Genomic DNA, 16,366 nt, shown 5'->3' on the forward strand with positions numbered 1-16,366 from the left:
TGTTAGAAGTATATCCCTTCTCAGGAGACATAGACAATAAACAAGATGACACTGACAGCTTTTGCTCACTATCTCAAGGACAGGGAAAGGAATTATCTTGGGCTTCCAGAACCACTTTGGCCACAGACTCTTCTTCCAGGGGCTCAGTAAAACAGGATGAGGTTTTCCTCTTTCCCTTTCTCCTTTCTCTCCTTCTTACCTTAAACCCCAAACTCACTCTAGGTTGTCATTAGTTTCTGCTTCAGAATTTCTATATTTTCCTCCCTTCCTGAGATGACATGGCTCCTGCCCAGGCCTATAGCCTACTTTTTTTTTTTTTTAGCTGAAATAGTCAAGGAGAATGGGCTGGGAGGATATTTCCTGACTCCTCCTTGCTCCTTTCATTGCCAGGGTGGAGGTGGTGTGAAACTACTCTTTGGGGAGGAGTCTTCATGTTTAGAGCATAGAGGAAAGGTTGCTAACTCTCCTGTAGAATCAGGATTGGCTCCTTTCTGGCTTTGTGGGAGGGGACATAAGGACATTAAAGGTCCTGGGTATGACTGGGCTTTAGCCAGAAACCTGTGGTCTTCAAATGAAAAGCCTTCGGGAACCCAGGAGTTCTTAGCTTGTGCCTCTTTCTTTTTGAGAAGGATCCCAGGAGCCAAGCTGATAGCACCCACAACACAGAAGAGGCAGGAGGGATGAGCCAGAAGAAGGCTCAGCCTTCTTCCACATATCTCCACATCCCACACCTGGAAGAACTCCAGGAACATGATGCATTGCTCTAGGATGGGGTCTAAGGGGCTGGGGTATGTGAGTGTAGGGATGTCCTAGGGTGCTCCTTCTTCATATTAAGAGAAGTTATCCCAGAGCCCTAGGTTTTGAGGTGCCCAATTAGGCACAATGTGTCTCACCTCTCTCTTGTCAGAGGCAGGTAGAGATGGCTCTTCCTGGGGTAGGATTGGTGGGGGAAGGAGACCTAGAATGTCCCAGTTTCCTTGCCTGCCTTGTAGAATTGAATAAGAAACTGCCAATAGTTTACTTGGGTAACTAGCTGTTCCTGCTGAAGCACTGGTGCCTCAGAGAGAGGGAGAGGAGCCTTCCCAGGGGCTGGCATCAGTTCCTAGTGGACCCAGTTTAGAAGAAAGACACTTAAAGAGAAGCAGTGAAGACAGTAGGTGCTCCTGAAGACAGTAGGTGCTCCCACCAAGGGCAGCTGGAAACGAGTCTGCTTTTTCCTATCCTCCTGACTCATCTCCCTCCCCCCCCCCCCTTTGTACTGAATAGCATTCCAGGTCTAACCGGGTCCCAGAGGCACCAAGAAAGGCACACCCGGCTACCTGTGGGAATGTCAGACTTGCTTTGCAGCCCAGCCTGGGATGATGTCTGTGCCCTGGGCCAAAAGAACCCTAGCCACCTAAGGTGGGGGCGGGGGGAGGCGGGGTGGGGCTGTTTCTATGGCCTTCGGTTGAGGGGCGCAGGCCGCTCCCTGAGTGGAGCAAGTCTAGACCAACCAGGCGGTGGCTGCAGCGACCTCTTTCCCCGCAATACCGGCGGGCAGCGGCGGTACAGGCGGAGGAGGAAGAAGAGGAAAAGGCAGAGAGACGGAGAGAGAGAGGGAAAGAGGGAGAGAAGGAGGGGCCCTGCCCGCCAGCCAATACGCCGGGCGCTGCTGCCCGTCGAGCCACGTGTGCCCGCCGCCCCGGGTGGGTATGAATGGGAAGCCGGGGCCGCGCCTAGGGACTGGCCACCATTTCCCCTGGCGCAGAGGCAGAGAGACAAGGGGAGCAGCTGGCCTGGGGGCTCCGATACTCTCTTCCCTCCCTCTATTCCTCCCTCTCCCCTGGCACCCCTCTACTTCCATCCATAGCCCTCATTTGCCTTTTGCCAGTCCTGGTCCCTTCTGGCCCCTTCTGTCCAGCTGCGCCCCGCCGGCTGGGAGCAGGCGCCTCCCTCAGTGGCGCGCCTGGAGAGCTTCGGGGACAGCGACAGTGGGCTGGCTCGCGGCTGCCCTCCATCCCGCCGGCCCAGAGCTGGCCCGCCACTGCGTGGGGCTGCTCCTGCTGTCAACTTCGCGCCCGCCGGGGGCCCGGCTTCTCCCCCCATATTACTCTGCCACTTTGGAGACCGGCGCTTTGGCCCTTTCGGAAGCCAACCCCGTGCCCCCAGGGAGGGAACGGAGGACCCGCGGGAAAGCCAACGGGCCAGCAGATCTGGCTCTGGACCACTCCCAGTGAGCCAGCTCCCCTAGACCTTTTCTCGTGCCTCGGATCCTGTCCTCTGCCCCGGGCTTCGGAGAACAGCCCCATCCCCAGCCGGGGTGGAGAAAGGGGCTTGGGGAGGGGGGCTTTCGGGAAGAAGAAAGGGGTGGAAACCTTTTAAGGGGGAGTGATCTCCATCCTGAACCTGCAGGACTCCCTCCCTCCCAGAGCCGTCGACATCTCCACTTTCTCCGGACGCTCCCTGTTCTGCGCCCCCTCGTTTCCTTAAGCCAATCTACTAGCGAACTCCCGGGGAGAACCAAGTGCTAGCCGGAGCGAAGATGAACCCAGGTTCGGAGCAAGGAGCTCCGGCCGCCCTAGGGGTGGTCACCGCCACCTGCGTCTCCAAGGTGGAGCTCCGGCTCAGCTGCCGGCATCTGCTGGACCGGGACCCGCTCAACAAGTCGGACCCCAGCGTGGTGTTGCTTATGCAGTCCCAGGGCCAGTGGGTGGAGGTAGGAAGCGGCAGTGGCTGTGGCTGCGGCTGCGAGGAGAGAGTGAGAGGAGTGAGAAGAGTGAAGGGGGGGGGGGGGGGGAGAAGAGAGGGGAAAAGGGAAGGAGAGGTGCGACAGGCGGGGGACTCAGGGTGGGCTAGGGCAGGAGAGTGGGGAATGTGGCCCAGTTCCGGGCGAATCTGGGGATGGAAAGGAGAGGGAGGTGAATTGCGGGGCATTTATGGCCACCTCAGAGGTGAGGCTTCTTAGCTGGACTACTGAGTAGCCTTTCCCTGAAGGGATCAGATGCACCCCAGCCCGGTCTGGGAAGGGCAAGCGGAGGAGCTCCTGAACTGTCTACCTGGGGCAGGAAGGCTTCGCTCCTGACTAATAACAGGTTGCTTGCTAGGGGACTGCTTGGTTCCCCCTGGGTACCTAGTGGGAGTGCTGCGCCCCTCCTCCCCATCCTGCAGGCGATGTTGGGCCCCTAGGAACTAGAGACTGAAAACCGAGTGTGCGTTTTGGGGTGTGTGTGAGGAGAATAAGGGGACACACCTCCATCCTTGTTTATGGTGCCAGGAGGTGGCAGACTGCCTCCTGGGACCCTGGGCCCGCTCCATTAGAGAATTAATTATTGATGTGGGGGTGGCAAGAGCCATCCAAGTGAGGAGAAAAGGTGCCCAGGAGTCCTCGTGTTGACCTGGTAATCTGGAGCTGAAGAGCTGGGCAGAGTGAGTCTGCCCTGGGGTGGGGGAGGGTGGTTTGCCTTTCCTGATTGGGGAGAGGGTGAATAGCCACCTCTCCCCTTTCCCTCCCAGCCTTCTCAGGCTCTGAAGACTTTCTCAGTTTCCCAGGCTTCCTTCTGGTTTTTCTTTAGCCCCAGTGGACAGGGACCTGGGCTGGGAGATGGGAGTGGAGCAGCCCAAATAGAGTCCTTTCTGACACCCTTAGACTGATCCAGGGTGTGGCCATCCTCACCTCCTGGATGACACTGAATCCACATTGTCCAAAGAGGCTCTAGGAGAAGGTTCTAAGGAGTGTAGCCAAGCCATGGCGCCAGCAATTGGTTGTGTGGCCAATAAAACTGACCCCAGGGCAGTCAGGATGGATGATTTGATGGTATCTGCCTGGGACAGACCTGACTCTGGGTAGATGCCAGCTACTGAGGACCTTGTGCCCCACTGACTTAAGGCTGATCATTTCTTGACCCCTCTGAGGCTAAGGGTGGCATGTTTAGGACTAGACAGAAGTCTTTGGGCCCTAGAAAATGTCTCTAGAGGGCCAGGATGGGTGGGGTGGAAACTAAGGCCCTTTTAATGGCATTTAGATTCCATTGCTTTAGAAACCCAGAAAAAAAACAAAAAAGAAACCAGTGAGTTAAACCTGCCTGGGGTAAGGAGCCCACTGGTTTTGGGCACCTAAGCTTTTCTGTATGGCTGTCAGAAACCTATCTGGGAATCAGCATACTGCAGACACTTGCTCTTATCTTCCTTCAACCCTAGTCTTTACACTACCCTCTAGTCACAAGGCCATGATAGAAAAATCTGGAGTTCCATTGCTTTTCAATCAAGGGGGCTAGGTTGATTTATTCACTGAGCTTTGGGAGTAGTGGGAGGAGAGGAAGCAAGAAGAAATGAAGGGAGGTAGCTTGAGAGCCAAACCTAGAGGTGGGAGGTCCTGGGTTCAAATGTGGCCTCAGATACTTCCCAGCTGTGTGACCCTGGGCAAGTCACTTGACCCCCATTGCCTAGCCCTTACCACTCTTCTGCCTTGGAACCAATACACAATATTGACTCTAAGATGAAAGGTAAGTTGTTTGTTTTTTTTTTTTAAGAGGAAATGAAGAGTGAGAGTTTAGAGATGGAGGGAAAAGATCTTATCAAACAGTCCCGTTTAGGGCTAAATTATTTGAATTAAATTTATCTCAGCTGCCTCAATCCAGTAAACCACAAGAGAATTAATCCACAGCCCTATAATTATAGCCTGTTTTGGGTCCAGAGAGAATAGGAAGCCGTGTGATTTTAGGGTAGTGTGATTTTCTGGAATGACCACTGGACTGAGGAGTCAGATGACCTGGATTCTAATCTCACTTCTGTCTCTTTGTAATCTGGAGGAAGTCAGAGGTTGTTTTCCCTCTCTAGGTTCCTTCAATCTGCTGGTCTTTAGGATTAATTTCCAGTTCTAATAATCTAAGTCTAATCACCACTAAGGCTCCTTAGCTTTCTCTGGGTTGGCCTCTCTGCTTTGGCCCAGTTAAACTGTGCTGTCCAGCAGGAGCTATCTCTGCCTTCCAGATCATGAAGACTAGAGAGTTGTGGGCATTGCAGGGTGGGGGTGAGATGGGAGGATAAAAGGATAATTTAGAGAGAGACACCTTGGGCCGCTCTTGGTCAAGGGAGATCAGAGTGGGATATACTTGCTGGGACCCTTTTTCTTTTCTGGATCTGACCTGAGCTCCCCAGTCTGTTCTGGGAATCCTAGGTGTTCAGATCAGGGCCAGCTTGATTCCTCTGACCTCCCAGGGGGAGCAGAGATCCTTCCACAGTCTAAGAAGCAAAGGAGTGCAGGCTGGATCTCTCTCTTTCTCCTGCCCCTCCCTAGGCCATGGGCTTCACTGCAGCCTTGTGGACCCTAGGGATCTGCCCCTAGCAGCAGACTCCTGTGCCAAAAGCCTGGGAGCTGCCAGTCAGGTCCGATAATGACTCAGCCACACTAATGGGCTGTGGTTTGTCTGTCTATCTGCTGGTCTCCATCCATTCATCCATCCACCTAACCATCCATTGCCTTCTTCCCAATCCCTTCTCTTATTGGATGGGGAGGGACTGCAAGGGCTGAGGAGTTGGGAAACTGCAGGAGAATAAAAGGGCTGATTAGAAGTGTCCGCCTCCAAGCATGAGAAAGGAGGTTGGGGCCAGCTAGCTGCTTGAGAGTGACAGGATGGGACTGAGAGCCCACTGCTTTGGTGCCAGGCATGGGTGTGAATCTGGAAGGGCTGGGGGTAGCCCTGGCCCAGTGGTCCCAAGTAGAGGCACCTCAGTCTATATCAAGCCACTGATCTTGGGGCCCAAGGTCTTGGCAGCTGCTATACATACAAAGAGAAGGACAAGAAAGGAAAACCTTCAGGAAGAACCCAAAGGAGATTTTTGAGGCCAGAAGGAGGGTGGGGAATGGGGGAGGGGAAAGGTGCAGATGTAAATGAATCCTCCATCCTGGGGGGCCATCAGGAGTCTCAGAGGAACCAGGCCAAAATGGCCCAGGGGAAGGTTGTGCCTACCAGGTCTTGGAAAATGGTAGAAGTCTTGGAAGGCCAACTGGATTCCAGCTTTGTAGCAAGACTTGTCAAAATCCCAGATCCTTTGGGAAAAGTAGGGCAGAGATCTCTCCAGATGTCAGTCCCTGGTTCAGGGGCTGAAACTGCTCTGGTGTTCTTCTGCCTCATCATAAAGAAGAGTTCTTTCTTTATTCATGAATTAATCTGTCACCTCCACCTGATGGGGTGATTTTCTGTGGAGCTGGAGAACTCGAGTGCCCCTTCTTCCTTCTTCTGAGCTCACAAGGGATAAAGTTGGTCTAACCTCAGGATCCAAGGCAGAACCAGCAGAGAGAGTGGGGCATCTCTTCAGAGGGATATGGTTGGTCCCATGGAAAAGGCTTCCCTAACCCTCTTCTCCAATATCTACCTGTCTCACACTTGCCTTGGTTTTCATTAATTTTCACATCAGCAAGTGCCTTTTTTTGGTGCCAATTACATGTAATAACAAATTTCCACATGCATTTTCCAAAGGTATATGATCAAAATTGTCCCCCTCCCTCCTTTCTTCCCCACTCTGGTAGCTGCCAGGCAATTTAATAGTGTTTTCACTCCTGAGGGCTACATTCTGGTCTCAGTTCTGCCATTAACTGCCCTTGGGAAAATCAGGTTAATCCTCCAAGCCTCATTTTCTTCATCTGTAAAATGGGAAATTTGAACAATATGACATATACAGCCCATTCTAGTTCTGTTTTCTAGAATTCATTGCTTTGGATTCAATATCACTCTACCCTTTAAAAAAGCGAAAGCCCCTCTGAAGGTTACCACACAATGTCCAGAAGAGCTGAGGGTGATGGAGTTTATCAGATCTCCTGGATCTGAGAGAGCTGGCAACAGAAAAGCTTGCAAGCAGAGTAGGGAGGCTGATGGTCTGAAAGGGAGAGATGGGAACAAAGGGACCCAACTAGGATGAACCTTGGTGGGGGGGCTTGGCAGCTGCTCCACTCAGCCTGGCTGACTGGCTGGGAGCCCACTGTGGGAGAAACAGGCTAATGGAATGCAGTGAAAAGCTCACTCACTCCATATATTTGGAGTTCGAGGGCCTGGGTTTGAATTCTAGCTCTGCAATCTTTGGTAAATTCTGTCCCTTCTTTAGGCCTTGATTTACTTCTCTGCAAAATGAGGTTAGACTAGATCAGGGGTCCTTAAAACCTGGGGTTCACAGAAAACCAATGGTCTGTTTGGATAGATTTCAGGGGGAGGCATCTATAGGAATTTGGATGGGGAAAGCTTCATCTTTATTTCAATATAATTATTTTCTTTTTCATTCTATCCATGTGTTTTATATTCTGCATTTAAAGTTGTGATTATAAGAAGAGGTCAGTAGGTGTCTCTGAATATCAGAAGGTTCATGATGCAAAAAAAGAACCTCTCTTGTTGAGCTGTTTGGGGTAGAGTAAAGGGAACCCGAGGTGACGTTCTTCTGAGCTAGAGTACCAGGTTTAGATCTGGTTCCTTCAAATGTCCTTCGATCCAGGTTCTGGTTGGGTCCCCTGCCACTCCTCTCCTGGCATGACTTAGGTAGAATCAGAGCTACAGAGCTGAAAGGGTCCTTTGAAATAATCAGGTTCAATCCCTTTATCTTACAGGTGCAGAAACTGAGACCCAGAAGCCGGGGAAGGGTGTGGGGGAAAGAGCACTGGATTTTGAGTCCAGACCCAAGTTAGACTCCCAGCTCTGTGTCTTTGGGCATATTATTTTTCCCTCTCTGAATCCTGGCCTCTTCATCTATAAAATGAGAAGAATGGTTGAGATTGATTTCAGGGAATCCACAAACTTAGATGGTTAAAAAAAAATTTACATCTTTATTTTCACTCATCTCCAACTAAAATGAAACATTTCCTTTCATTATTGAAAAAAAAAAGCTAAATATAGTTATTCTGAGGAGTCACGACACAAAAAGACTGATTTAAATCATCTCTAAGGTCCTAAATGGTTCTAAATCTTATAATTTACCCAACATCACCCCAGGGAGTTAGTGGCATCTAGAAAACGAGGCATCTGGGTATCTTGACTGTCAAGCCAGTAGTCTTCCTATAGTATCCTGCTGCTTAAAGGAAAAGGGGGCTTCTACCTGGTATGCAGAGGAAAGAAAGATCCCCAGGTCCCCATTACTGCTCAACTCCATCCCGGCTTCTAACTGCTCAGAAGAGAGCATCATTCCTATTAATCTGTGTAGTGGAGAGTATTATGACACTATTGTTCAGTCCTGTCTACTCTTTGTGATTCCATTTTCTTGGCAAAAACATGGGAGTGGTTTGCCATTTTCCCCCCTTTGGCTCATTTTATGGATGAGGAACCCGAGGCAAAGAATTTAAGTGTCTGAGGGCAGATTTGAACTCAAGGACACGACTTTTCCTGATTCCAAATCCTCTGCAGTGACTATGGCATAGCTAACATAGCAAGCCAGCCTAGGAGGAATTGAATGACCTTTAAGGTGGCCAGACTCATTTTCTTGCCCCCAATCTCATTCTCCAGAGATCAGGAACTCTCACACCAAATATCACCAAGTGAGGTACAAATTACACCTATTCTCTTTCCCTTATCCGATTCTGCCCCTCTTGAGTTAAAGCCAGGATAATGATTTTCAAGGAGAAGAATTTAATTTCAGAAGCAATATATGTGATGTTACAGTAATTAAAAATGGGTCTAAAGAAATCTGTTGGGATCTCTTGCAAATTAACTTAGCCTCGTCTTTAGCTCCATCAAGTCCCTGCCTGTATCCAGGCAGTTCGGGTCTACCGTGGTCCTTAACTCTGAACTGTCTACTCCACTTCGTACAAGGCTGGTCACCCACATGTCTCCTTTTCTATTTCTGTTCGGCTAGAAAATGGGGCAGGAAGGCTGGCTTCCACCCACCCTCTGGGGAAGTGACAGTTGGCCTCATTTTCACCCTTCCTTCAATAGGCCATTAAAGGTGCTTGCTTCTACTTCAAGTCAATGGGAGTGCTTGGTGGAAGGCATTTCTACCAGAAGAATGCTCTAGAATGGGTGTCCAGCCCTAGGAAGCAGCTCCTTCAGCCTGTGCCCACATTTCCAGCCTCCGTGTTTCATGACCCAAGCCAGGACTTTGGAGGTAGAAGTCCCTAACCCCAAAGGGATGGAAATCCCACCTGCAAATACCCATTAAACACCACTACGAATGGGATGGAACAAGCATCCCCTTTTTTAAAGATATCTTTAAAAAATATTTTAGTATCAAATTTTCACATAAGTTTTTCAGAGTTATAGAATTCATATTATTTCCCTTTCTTCTTCCCTCCCTGCTCCCAGAGCTGTCAAACAATTTAATCTGGGTTATACATGTATTACCACACAAAACATATTTCCATATTATTTATTTTTGTAATTGAGTAATCTTATAAAACTAAAACCCCAAATCATATACCCAAATAAACGAGAGATAAATCCTATGCTTTCTTCTGCATTTTGACTCCCACAGTTCTTTCCCTGGAGGTGGATAGCATTCTTTTTCATAAGTCCCTCAGAATTGTTCTGGATCATTGTAGTGCTGCTCATAACAACATCTATCACATTTGGACATTCCACAATAGTGCAGTTACTATGTATAATGGTCTCCTGGTTGTGCTTATTTCACTCTGCATCAGTTCGTGTAGGTCTCCCCAGCCCTTTCTGAAATTATCCTGCTGATCATGCCTTACAGCACAATAGAATTCCGTCATCATCATACACTAAAATTTGTTCAGCCATTCCCCAACTGATGGACATCCCCTTAATTTCCAATTCTTTGTCACTAAAAAAGCACAGCTATAAATATTTTTGTACAAACAGGTTCTTTCCCATTTTTAAAAATCCCTTTTTTTAATAGTGGTACTACTGGGTCAAAATTGCATTCCTTTATAGCCCTTTGGTCACAATTCCAAATTGCCCTTCAGAATGGTTGGATCATTTTGCAGCTCCACCAGCAATGCATTAGTGTTGAGTGTCCTGTACTCTTTTTTTTTTTAATTCTTTCCTTCTGTCTTAGAATCATTAGTGTGTATTGGTTCTAAGGCAGAAGAGTGGTAAGGGTTGGGCAATGGAATTTAAGTGACTTGCCCAGGGTCACATAACTAGGAAGTGTCTGAGGCCAAATCTGAATCTAGGACTACCCTAAGTTTTCTGTACTCTTGAAATCCCAGGTCTAGGGCTTATCTCTATCAACAGTGAAGAGTGGAATCTGAGCTGGATCTTGAAGAGAAGGAATTCTAGGTGTAGAGAGGAGGAAGACTGATTTCCTTGTATAGTTGGAAAATCTTGAACCCCTAAAACTACATTACCCAGAAGAGGGGTAAGGGATGGGCAATTGGGGTTGTGACTTACCCAGGGTCACATACCTAGGAAATGTCTAAGGAGAACATTGAACCAATGTAATCCTGACTCCAAGCCTGACAGTCTGTGCACTGACTGAGTCACCTTGCTGCTCTGAACCAGCTTTATCTTCAAATACAGAATAAAGAGTTTATATTTTATCCTATAGGACAGTGATGGTGAACCTATGGAATGAGTGCCAAAGAGGGCATGCAGAGCACTCTTTGTGGGCACTTGGCCACCTTCCCTCCAAACCTCCCCCCCCTTCATTACTAGAAAGGAGAGGGACTCAGGCAGAGCTGCTCCCCTCTCCCTCTCCACCACATCTGATGACATTTTTTCACACCCCCACCCCTCTGCCCAGCAGCCTATTTTATTCTAGGGATGGAAGCACTGCTTGGGGAGGGAGTAGGGGTGGGAGAAAGAATAGGTAACTGAATTCCCACTGCCAGTGTTTGAACTGTGGGGAACCAGACCTGGGAGTGTCTTTCATGTCCTCAAAAGCAGCAAAGGAAGGAAAGAGACTCACCTTGGATTGGGGATGACTGCAAGTGGGGAATGTGGTGAAGAGTTTAATGCTGCTTCTTGGTGGCCCTAGAGCTTGGGGCATGAGCGGTGTAGACTAGGGGAGCAGGACTTGGTGGGGACTTTGCTTTACTCCTCATCTGTGGAAAGCATTTTTAGATAGGATTAACTAATTTCATTCTTTTATTAACATCTCTGTAAAGTGAGCCAAAAACATTTCGATATTGAGGGATGAGTCAGGGAGATGAAATATGTTAGCTAAAATCAGCTATCAACAATAGTTAGCATTTCAGTAACACTATGGTCCACAAGCTACTTTACTTGGGTTGTCTTTTTTGATCTTTACAACAATGCTGGGAAGTGGTGCTATTATTATTGCCATTTTACAGATGAAGAAACTGAGACTGGGAAAGGTTACTTGATTTACCCAGTTTTATAATCCGTATCTAAGGTAGGATTTGAACTTTGATTCTTTTGACTCCCAAGTTTAATATTCTTTCTGCTGTCTAGCTAGTAAATTAAGCATCAGAGTTAGGGCTGAAACCTAGTCCTGTGAGAAGTAGAGTGTTATAAGGGGAAAAGACCTTGATTTAGCATTAGATCTATGATCGGATGATTCTTATAACCCCAAGCCTAGTACTTTCTCTCTTACAAGCTCTTGTTAATTGTTGTTGTTCAGTTGTTTTTGGTAGTGTTCAACTCTTTGTGACCCCATTTTGGGGTTTTCTGGGCAAAGGTGATGGAGTGGTTTGCCTTTTCCTTCTCCAGCTTATTTGACAAATGAGGAAACTGAGGCAATCAGGGTTAAATGACTTGCCCAGCTAGTAAGTGACTGAGACTGAATTTGAACTCAGGAAAAGGAGTCTTCGGGTCTCTAGGCCTGTTACTCTATGCAGTATGGTGCCAGTTGGCTGCCCTGCTGGTGTTAGTACTTCTCTTATTAGAGTTTAGGAACTGATTTTCCTCTTCCTTAGGACCTAGAAGATCCTGACATGGGACTTTGAGTCTCATGGTCCTGTAGGACAGAAATGAGGGTCCAAGAGGAAAAAACCTGGTCCAGTCATCATTTGGCCCCTTGGGGTGCTGCCTGCCATTGGAGGGAAGTCTCAGGCATTTTAGGGAAGGGGCTGGTACAATGTACCCTACTTGTTCTAGGTGGACAGGACAGAAGTAATCAAGAGCAGTCTACACCCGGTGTTCTCCAAGGTCTTCACATTGGATTACTACTTTGAGGAAGTACAGAAGCTCCGTTTTGAGGCGTACGACATTCATGGACACTGCAGCATTGGCTCGCAGGATGATGACTTCCTGGGAGGAATGGAGTGTACTCTGGGGCAGGTAACCACCTGTCCTCCCTAGGCTCTGGGTGAAGACTGAGGGTGGAATAGTGGTGGGTGGGAGAGTGCTGGAGAGGGAGAGAAGGGGTCACCTGAGGGTTAGGAATGGGACTGCAGCAAGGGGCAGAGAAACAGACCCTGGACCAGTCAGTGGACAACTCAAGAAACAGAAGAGGGGTCTTATGGAGAGCTGAGACTCATTGGTCTTGCCCCACATGCAAAAGCTTTATTTTGTTCCTGCTTAGGCAGGTATAGGCTACTCAATTGGATTTGGGGTGCCCCTTACCTCTTCCTGACTGGGAAGCAATCTCCCTAAGGGTCATGCCTTGGTAGCAACTGAAATCTCTACTTGAAATTCCCTCCTTTGGAGAGTAAAATGTCTATTTTGGGGAGATCATTCATTAAGGTGCTTATCACCCCTCCACCCCCATTCTTCAGTATAAAGCAACAAGTGTTGATGACTCAACCCTGGGAGTAGAGGATGCAATCAGTATTAGCCCAGGTCTCTACCCATGAGGCACTTATAGTCTAATCGGATATTAAGGACAATAGAGAACACAGCAATATTAGATTCACAAGGTAGCTTTTTTTTCCCTCAAGAATTTAAAGGGTTATGTGGAAAGGGGATTAGATTTATTCTGCTTGGCCCTAGAGGGGAGCAATGGGTAGGTGGAAGTTGTATAGAGGAAGATTTCAGTTGAATTGGTTGGTTTCTTAACAATTAGCGCTGTCCAAAAGTTCACTGAATTGCCCAAGATGGGTTACCCATCACAAAAGTCTTAGGCAGAGGCCAGATGATGGGTTGCTTCTTTGGGGGTGTTATGGAGGGTTTGGGTATGGATTGGGTGAGATGGCCCATAAGGTTCCATCAGACTCTTAGATTCTGTAAAATCCTGATAGCACAGAACTCTAATTTATATAGTTTGGAGCCTTAGAGGGTGATCTTTGATAGATCTTTGGTTTCCTTTCACCAATGGGACTCCCTATCTTCTTTTTGTAGATTGTGGCCCAAAAGAAGATGACTAGAGCTCTGCTCCTTAAAAATGGCAAGCATGCTGGCAAGTCCACCATCACGGTATGAGTGCTCTCCTGCTGTTCTTTGCATTTGTATCCTCTATCCCTCACCATCTGGATCCCCCACAATGGTTCTAAGCTTGATGTATCCTATTTGAGTCTCCTCTAGGACTAGCCAACTCCATCCATGGGTGATCATTTTTCCCTGGATTCAGACCTTTGTCTGGAGACCTAGGAGACTGTACCCCATAGAAATGTGCCCTTCCTCTTTCCTTATTTATCATGCTCCTTTAAGAGATGTATCATGATGGGTAGAATTTCCTATAGCTCCTTCTCACCCTACATTCTCAGTTAAGCATTTACCTCATATTTCTCAGGAAAAATTAAAGCCATTCACTGTGTTCTCTCTTTTCTTCTCTTCTTATTTCCCATCATTTATATGCCTCCTGCCACTAATTTCTCTTTCACCCCTGTCTCACATGATAAAGCAGCCCTACTCTTTACCAAGGCTAACCCCTCCACTTGTTCAAGTGATCCCATTCCATCCCATCTCCTCGAGCACATTGCCTCCTCTGTCATCCCCATTCTATCACTTTTCAACCTCTCCCTGTCTACTGGCTCATTTCTCACCGCCTATAAACATGCCCTTGTCTCTCCCATCCTGAAAAAAACCCTTCACTTTGATTCTTGTATTCTCTCTAACTATTGTTCTATTTCTCTTCTGCCCTTTGTGGCTAAATCCTTTAAAAAGCCAACTACTATAGGTGACTCCATTTTTTCTCCTCCAACTCTCTTCTTAACCCTTTAAAATCTGACTCTTGACCCTATCATTCCACTGAAATTGCTCTTTCCAAAGTTGGCAGTCATCTCTGAGGGGACAAATCCAGTGGCCTTTTCTCAATCCTCATTGTCCTTGACATCTCTGAATCATCTGACACTGTTGATCATCCTCTCCTCCTTAATACTCCCTTTCCTCTCCTCATCCTCCTCCTACCTATCTGATTGCTCCTTTTCATTCTCCTTTGCTGGCTCCTTATTAGGGTCACTTATTGTGGGTGTCCCACAGGACTCTGTTCTTGGTCATCTTCCCTTTTTTTCTCTATACTACATACTTTCCTCATCTGCTCTTATGAATTTAATTATTGCATCTATGCTAGTGATTCTCAAATCTCTCTATTCTTCCTCAAACTCTCTGCTGACCTCTAATCTTGTATCTCCAACTGCCTTTCAGATACCTTAAGCTGAATATGTCAAAAATCAAACTTGTTCTCTTTCACCTTCTCCTATCTTCCCTTTTACTGTAGAGGGTAACACCATCTTCCCAGCCCCTCAGGCTCACCAACTGCATGGCATCTTCCATTCCTCCCTATTTCTAACCCCCTACCCTCACCAATTTGTTGCCAAGACATTTGCAACATCTCTCAAATATACCCCCTTCTCTCTGCCTTCTCCATCACTCTAGTGTGGTGATGGTGAACCTTTTAGAGCCCAAACTGTGTCCCTTAAGCCACATGTGAGCCACCCCCTTACCCCAGAAAGGGGATGGAGGAAACGCTCCTATTGGGATACTGGACAGAGGGGCATGCCATGTGAGAAATGATCTCAGGCACACATGGAGAGGGGGAAGGGAGCAGCCCCCTCTGGCACTCATGCCATAGGTTCACCAACAGGGCTCTAGTATAAGCCCTGTTCACCGCAGGATTGGACTATTGTAATAGCTGCTGGCAGGTCTGCCTGCCTTAAGTCTCTCCTCACTCTGATCTATCCTCATTCAGCCACCAAAGCTATTTTCCTAAAATGTAAGTTTTACTTTGTCACCCTCTTCTCCTACTCAACAAACTTCAGAGGCTCCCTATTACCTCCAAGATCAAATACAAAATTCTCTGCTTGTCATTCAAAACCCTTCATAATCTAGCCTTCTCTGCCTTTAAGTTCCAACTCCAACCCTTCTTAATTCCTTTGCCTTCCCACTGTTCATTATTACATATTTAACCTGTATATAGTTTATTTATATACACATGTATACACACACGCACACACATACACAAATATACACATGTAGGCAAGGCATGTGTACACACATGTACAGACATATATATGTGTTTGTTTTCTTCCTTATTAGGTAGTGAGTTTCCCTAAGGGCAAAGACTCTCTTTTGCCTCTTTTTTGTAGCCCCAGAGCTTAGTACAATGCCTGGCACACAGAAGGCATTTAATAAATGATTATTGATTTTGACCTGACCTTTAACACATGCTGGCTGTGTGCCCCTGGGCAAATCATTTAACCTCTCCGAGGCTCTAAATTGCATAATAGTTGTGGAACTAAACATTTTCTAGACCAGTGATGTCACAGGATTCTGATTCCACTCTTTACCAGTTCCGCCAAATATTTCAAGAATCGGGGTAGTTGATTGCCCTGTCATTCTCAAAATCTGTAACAACTGACATTTATATTCCATTTATAAGTTTTTCAGAATTGATACTAAGTCTTTGTGTTGATACTTAGTATTGATACAAGTGTTGGTAGTAAGGATTAGGCAATTGGGATTAAGTGATTTACTGAGGACCACACAGTTTAGAAGGATCTTAGGTCAGAGCTGAACTCAGGACCTCTCAGCTACAGGCCTTGCTTTCTACCCACTGAACCACCTAGCTGTCCCTCATTCGAACTTTTCAATAACCCAGTGCTGTCAGTGCTGCAGATATCATCTCATCCCTGTTTTCGAGGGACCTGGATCTGATTTCATTCATTAGGAGGTGAAATGAATGATCTAGGATGACACCACCAATATCTGTTGGGGCAGGGCTTACACTCCTAGCTTCCTCACCCTGAGGCCAGCTCTGTATACTATACCACAGCTGCCCCTCTGTCCATATTTACAGATGAGGTGACAGAATCCGAGAAGGTAAGGGACTTCCTTCTGATCACACAGACAGGATCAGAGGCAAGAGATGAAGCTGCCCTCCTGAGTCCACGCCCATCATTCACTCTATCTCTACACTTCTGCATCTTTGCAGATGGGCTTTGGGAGTGCCTGTGGCCCAAATCCCTTCATGACCCCGGCTGTGGTCAACAAGGCGATGATGCTCTTGTTTTGGAATTTAGGGGGACCGGTCCTCTGAAGACAGACAGACACCTGCCAAAGCCTTAGAAGGCAGATTGCCTTCATCTCAAGGCATCTGAGTAAGCCCCTGC

The 16,366-nt window shown here is 47.5% G+C and overlaps 1 protein-coding gene across 1 annotated transcript in view; it reads left to right on the forward strand.

The window, feature by feature from the left end:
* The first annotated feature begins 531 nt into the window (after positions 1-531).
* CPNE7 (copine 7) overlaps positions 532-16,366 on the forward strand; it is a 42,366-nt gene continuing 26,531 nt past the window's right edge. The window contains exons 1-3 of the mRNA XM_001377467.4: positions 532-2,695; positions 11,976-12,158; positions 13,158-13,232. Coding sequence (XP_001377504.1) covers positions 2,522-2,695; positions 11,976-12,158; positions 13,158-13,232 — 432 coding nt within the window. The 5' untranslated portion in view covers positions 532-2,521. The remainder of the gene's footprint in view (positions 2,696-11,975; positions 12,159-13,157; positions 13,233-16,366) is intronic.

This window comes from Monodelphis domestica, chromosome 1 (assembly GCF_027887165.1).
Source record: "Monodelphis domestica isolate mMonDom1 chromosome 1, mMonDom1.pri, whole genome shotgun sequence".
NCBI lineage: Eukaryota > Metazoa > Chordata > Mammalia > Didelphimorphia > Didelphidae > Monodelphis > Monodelphis domestica.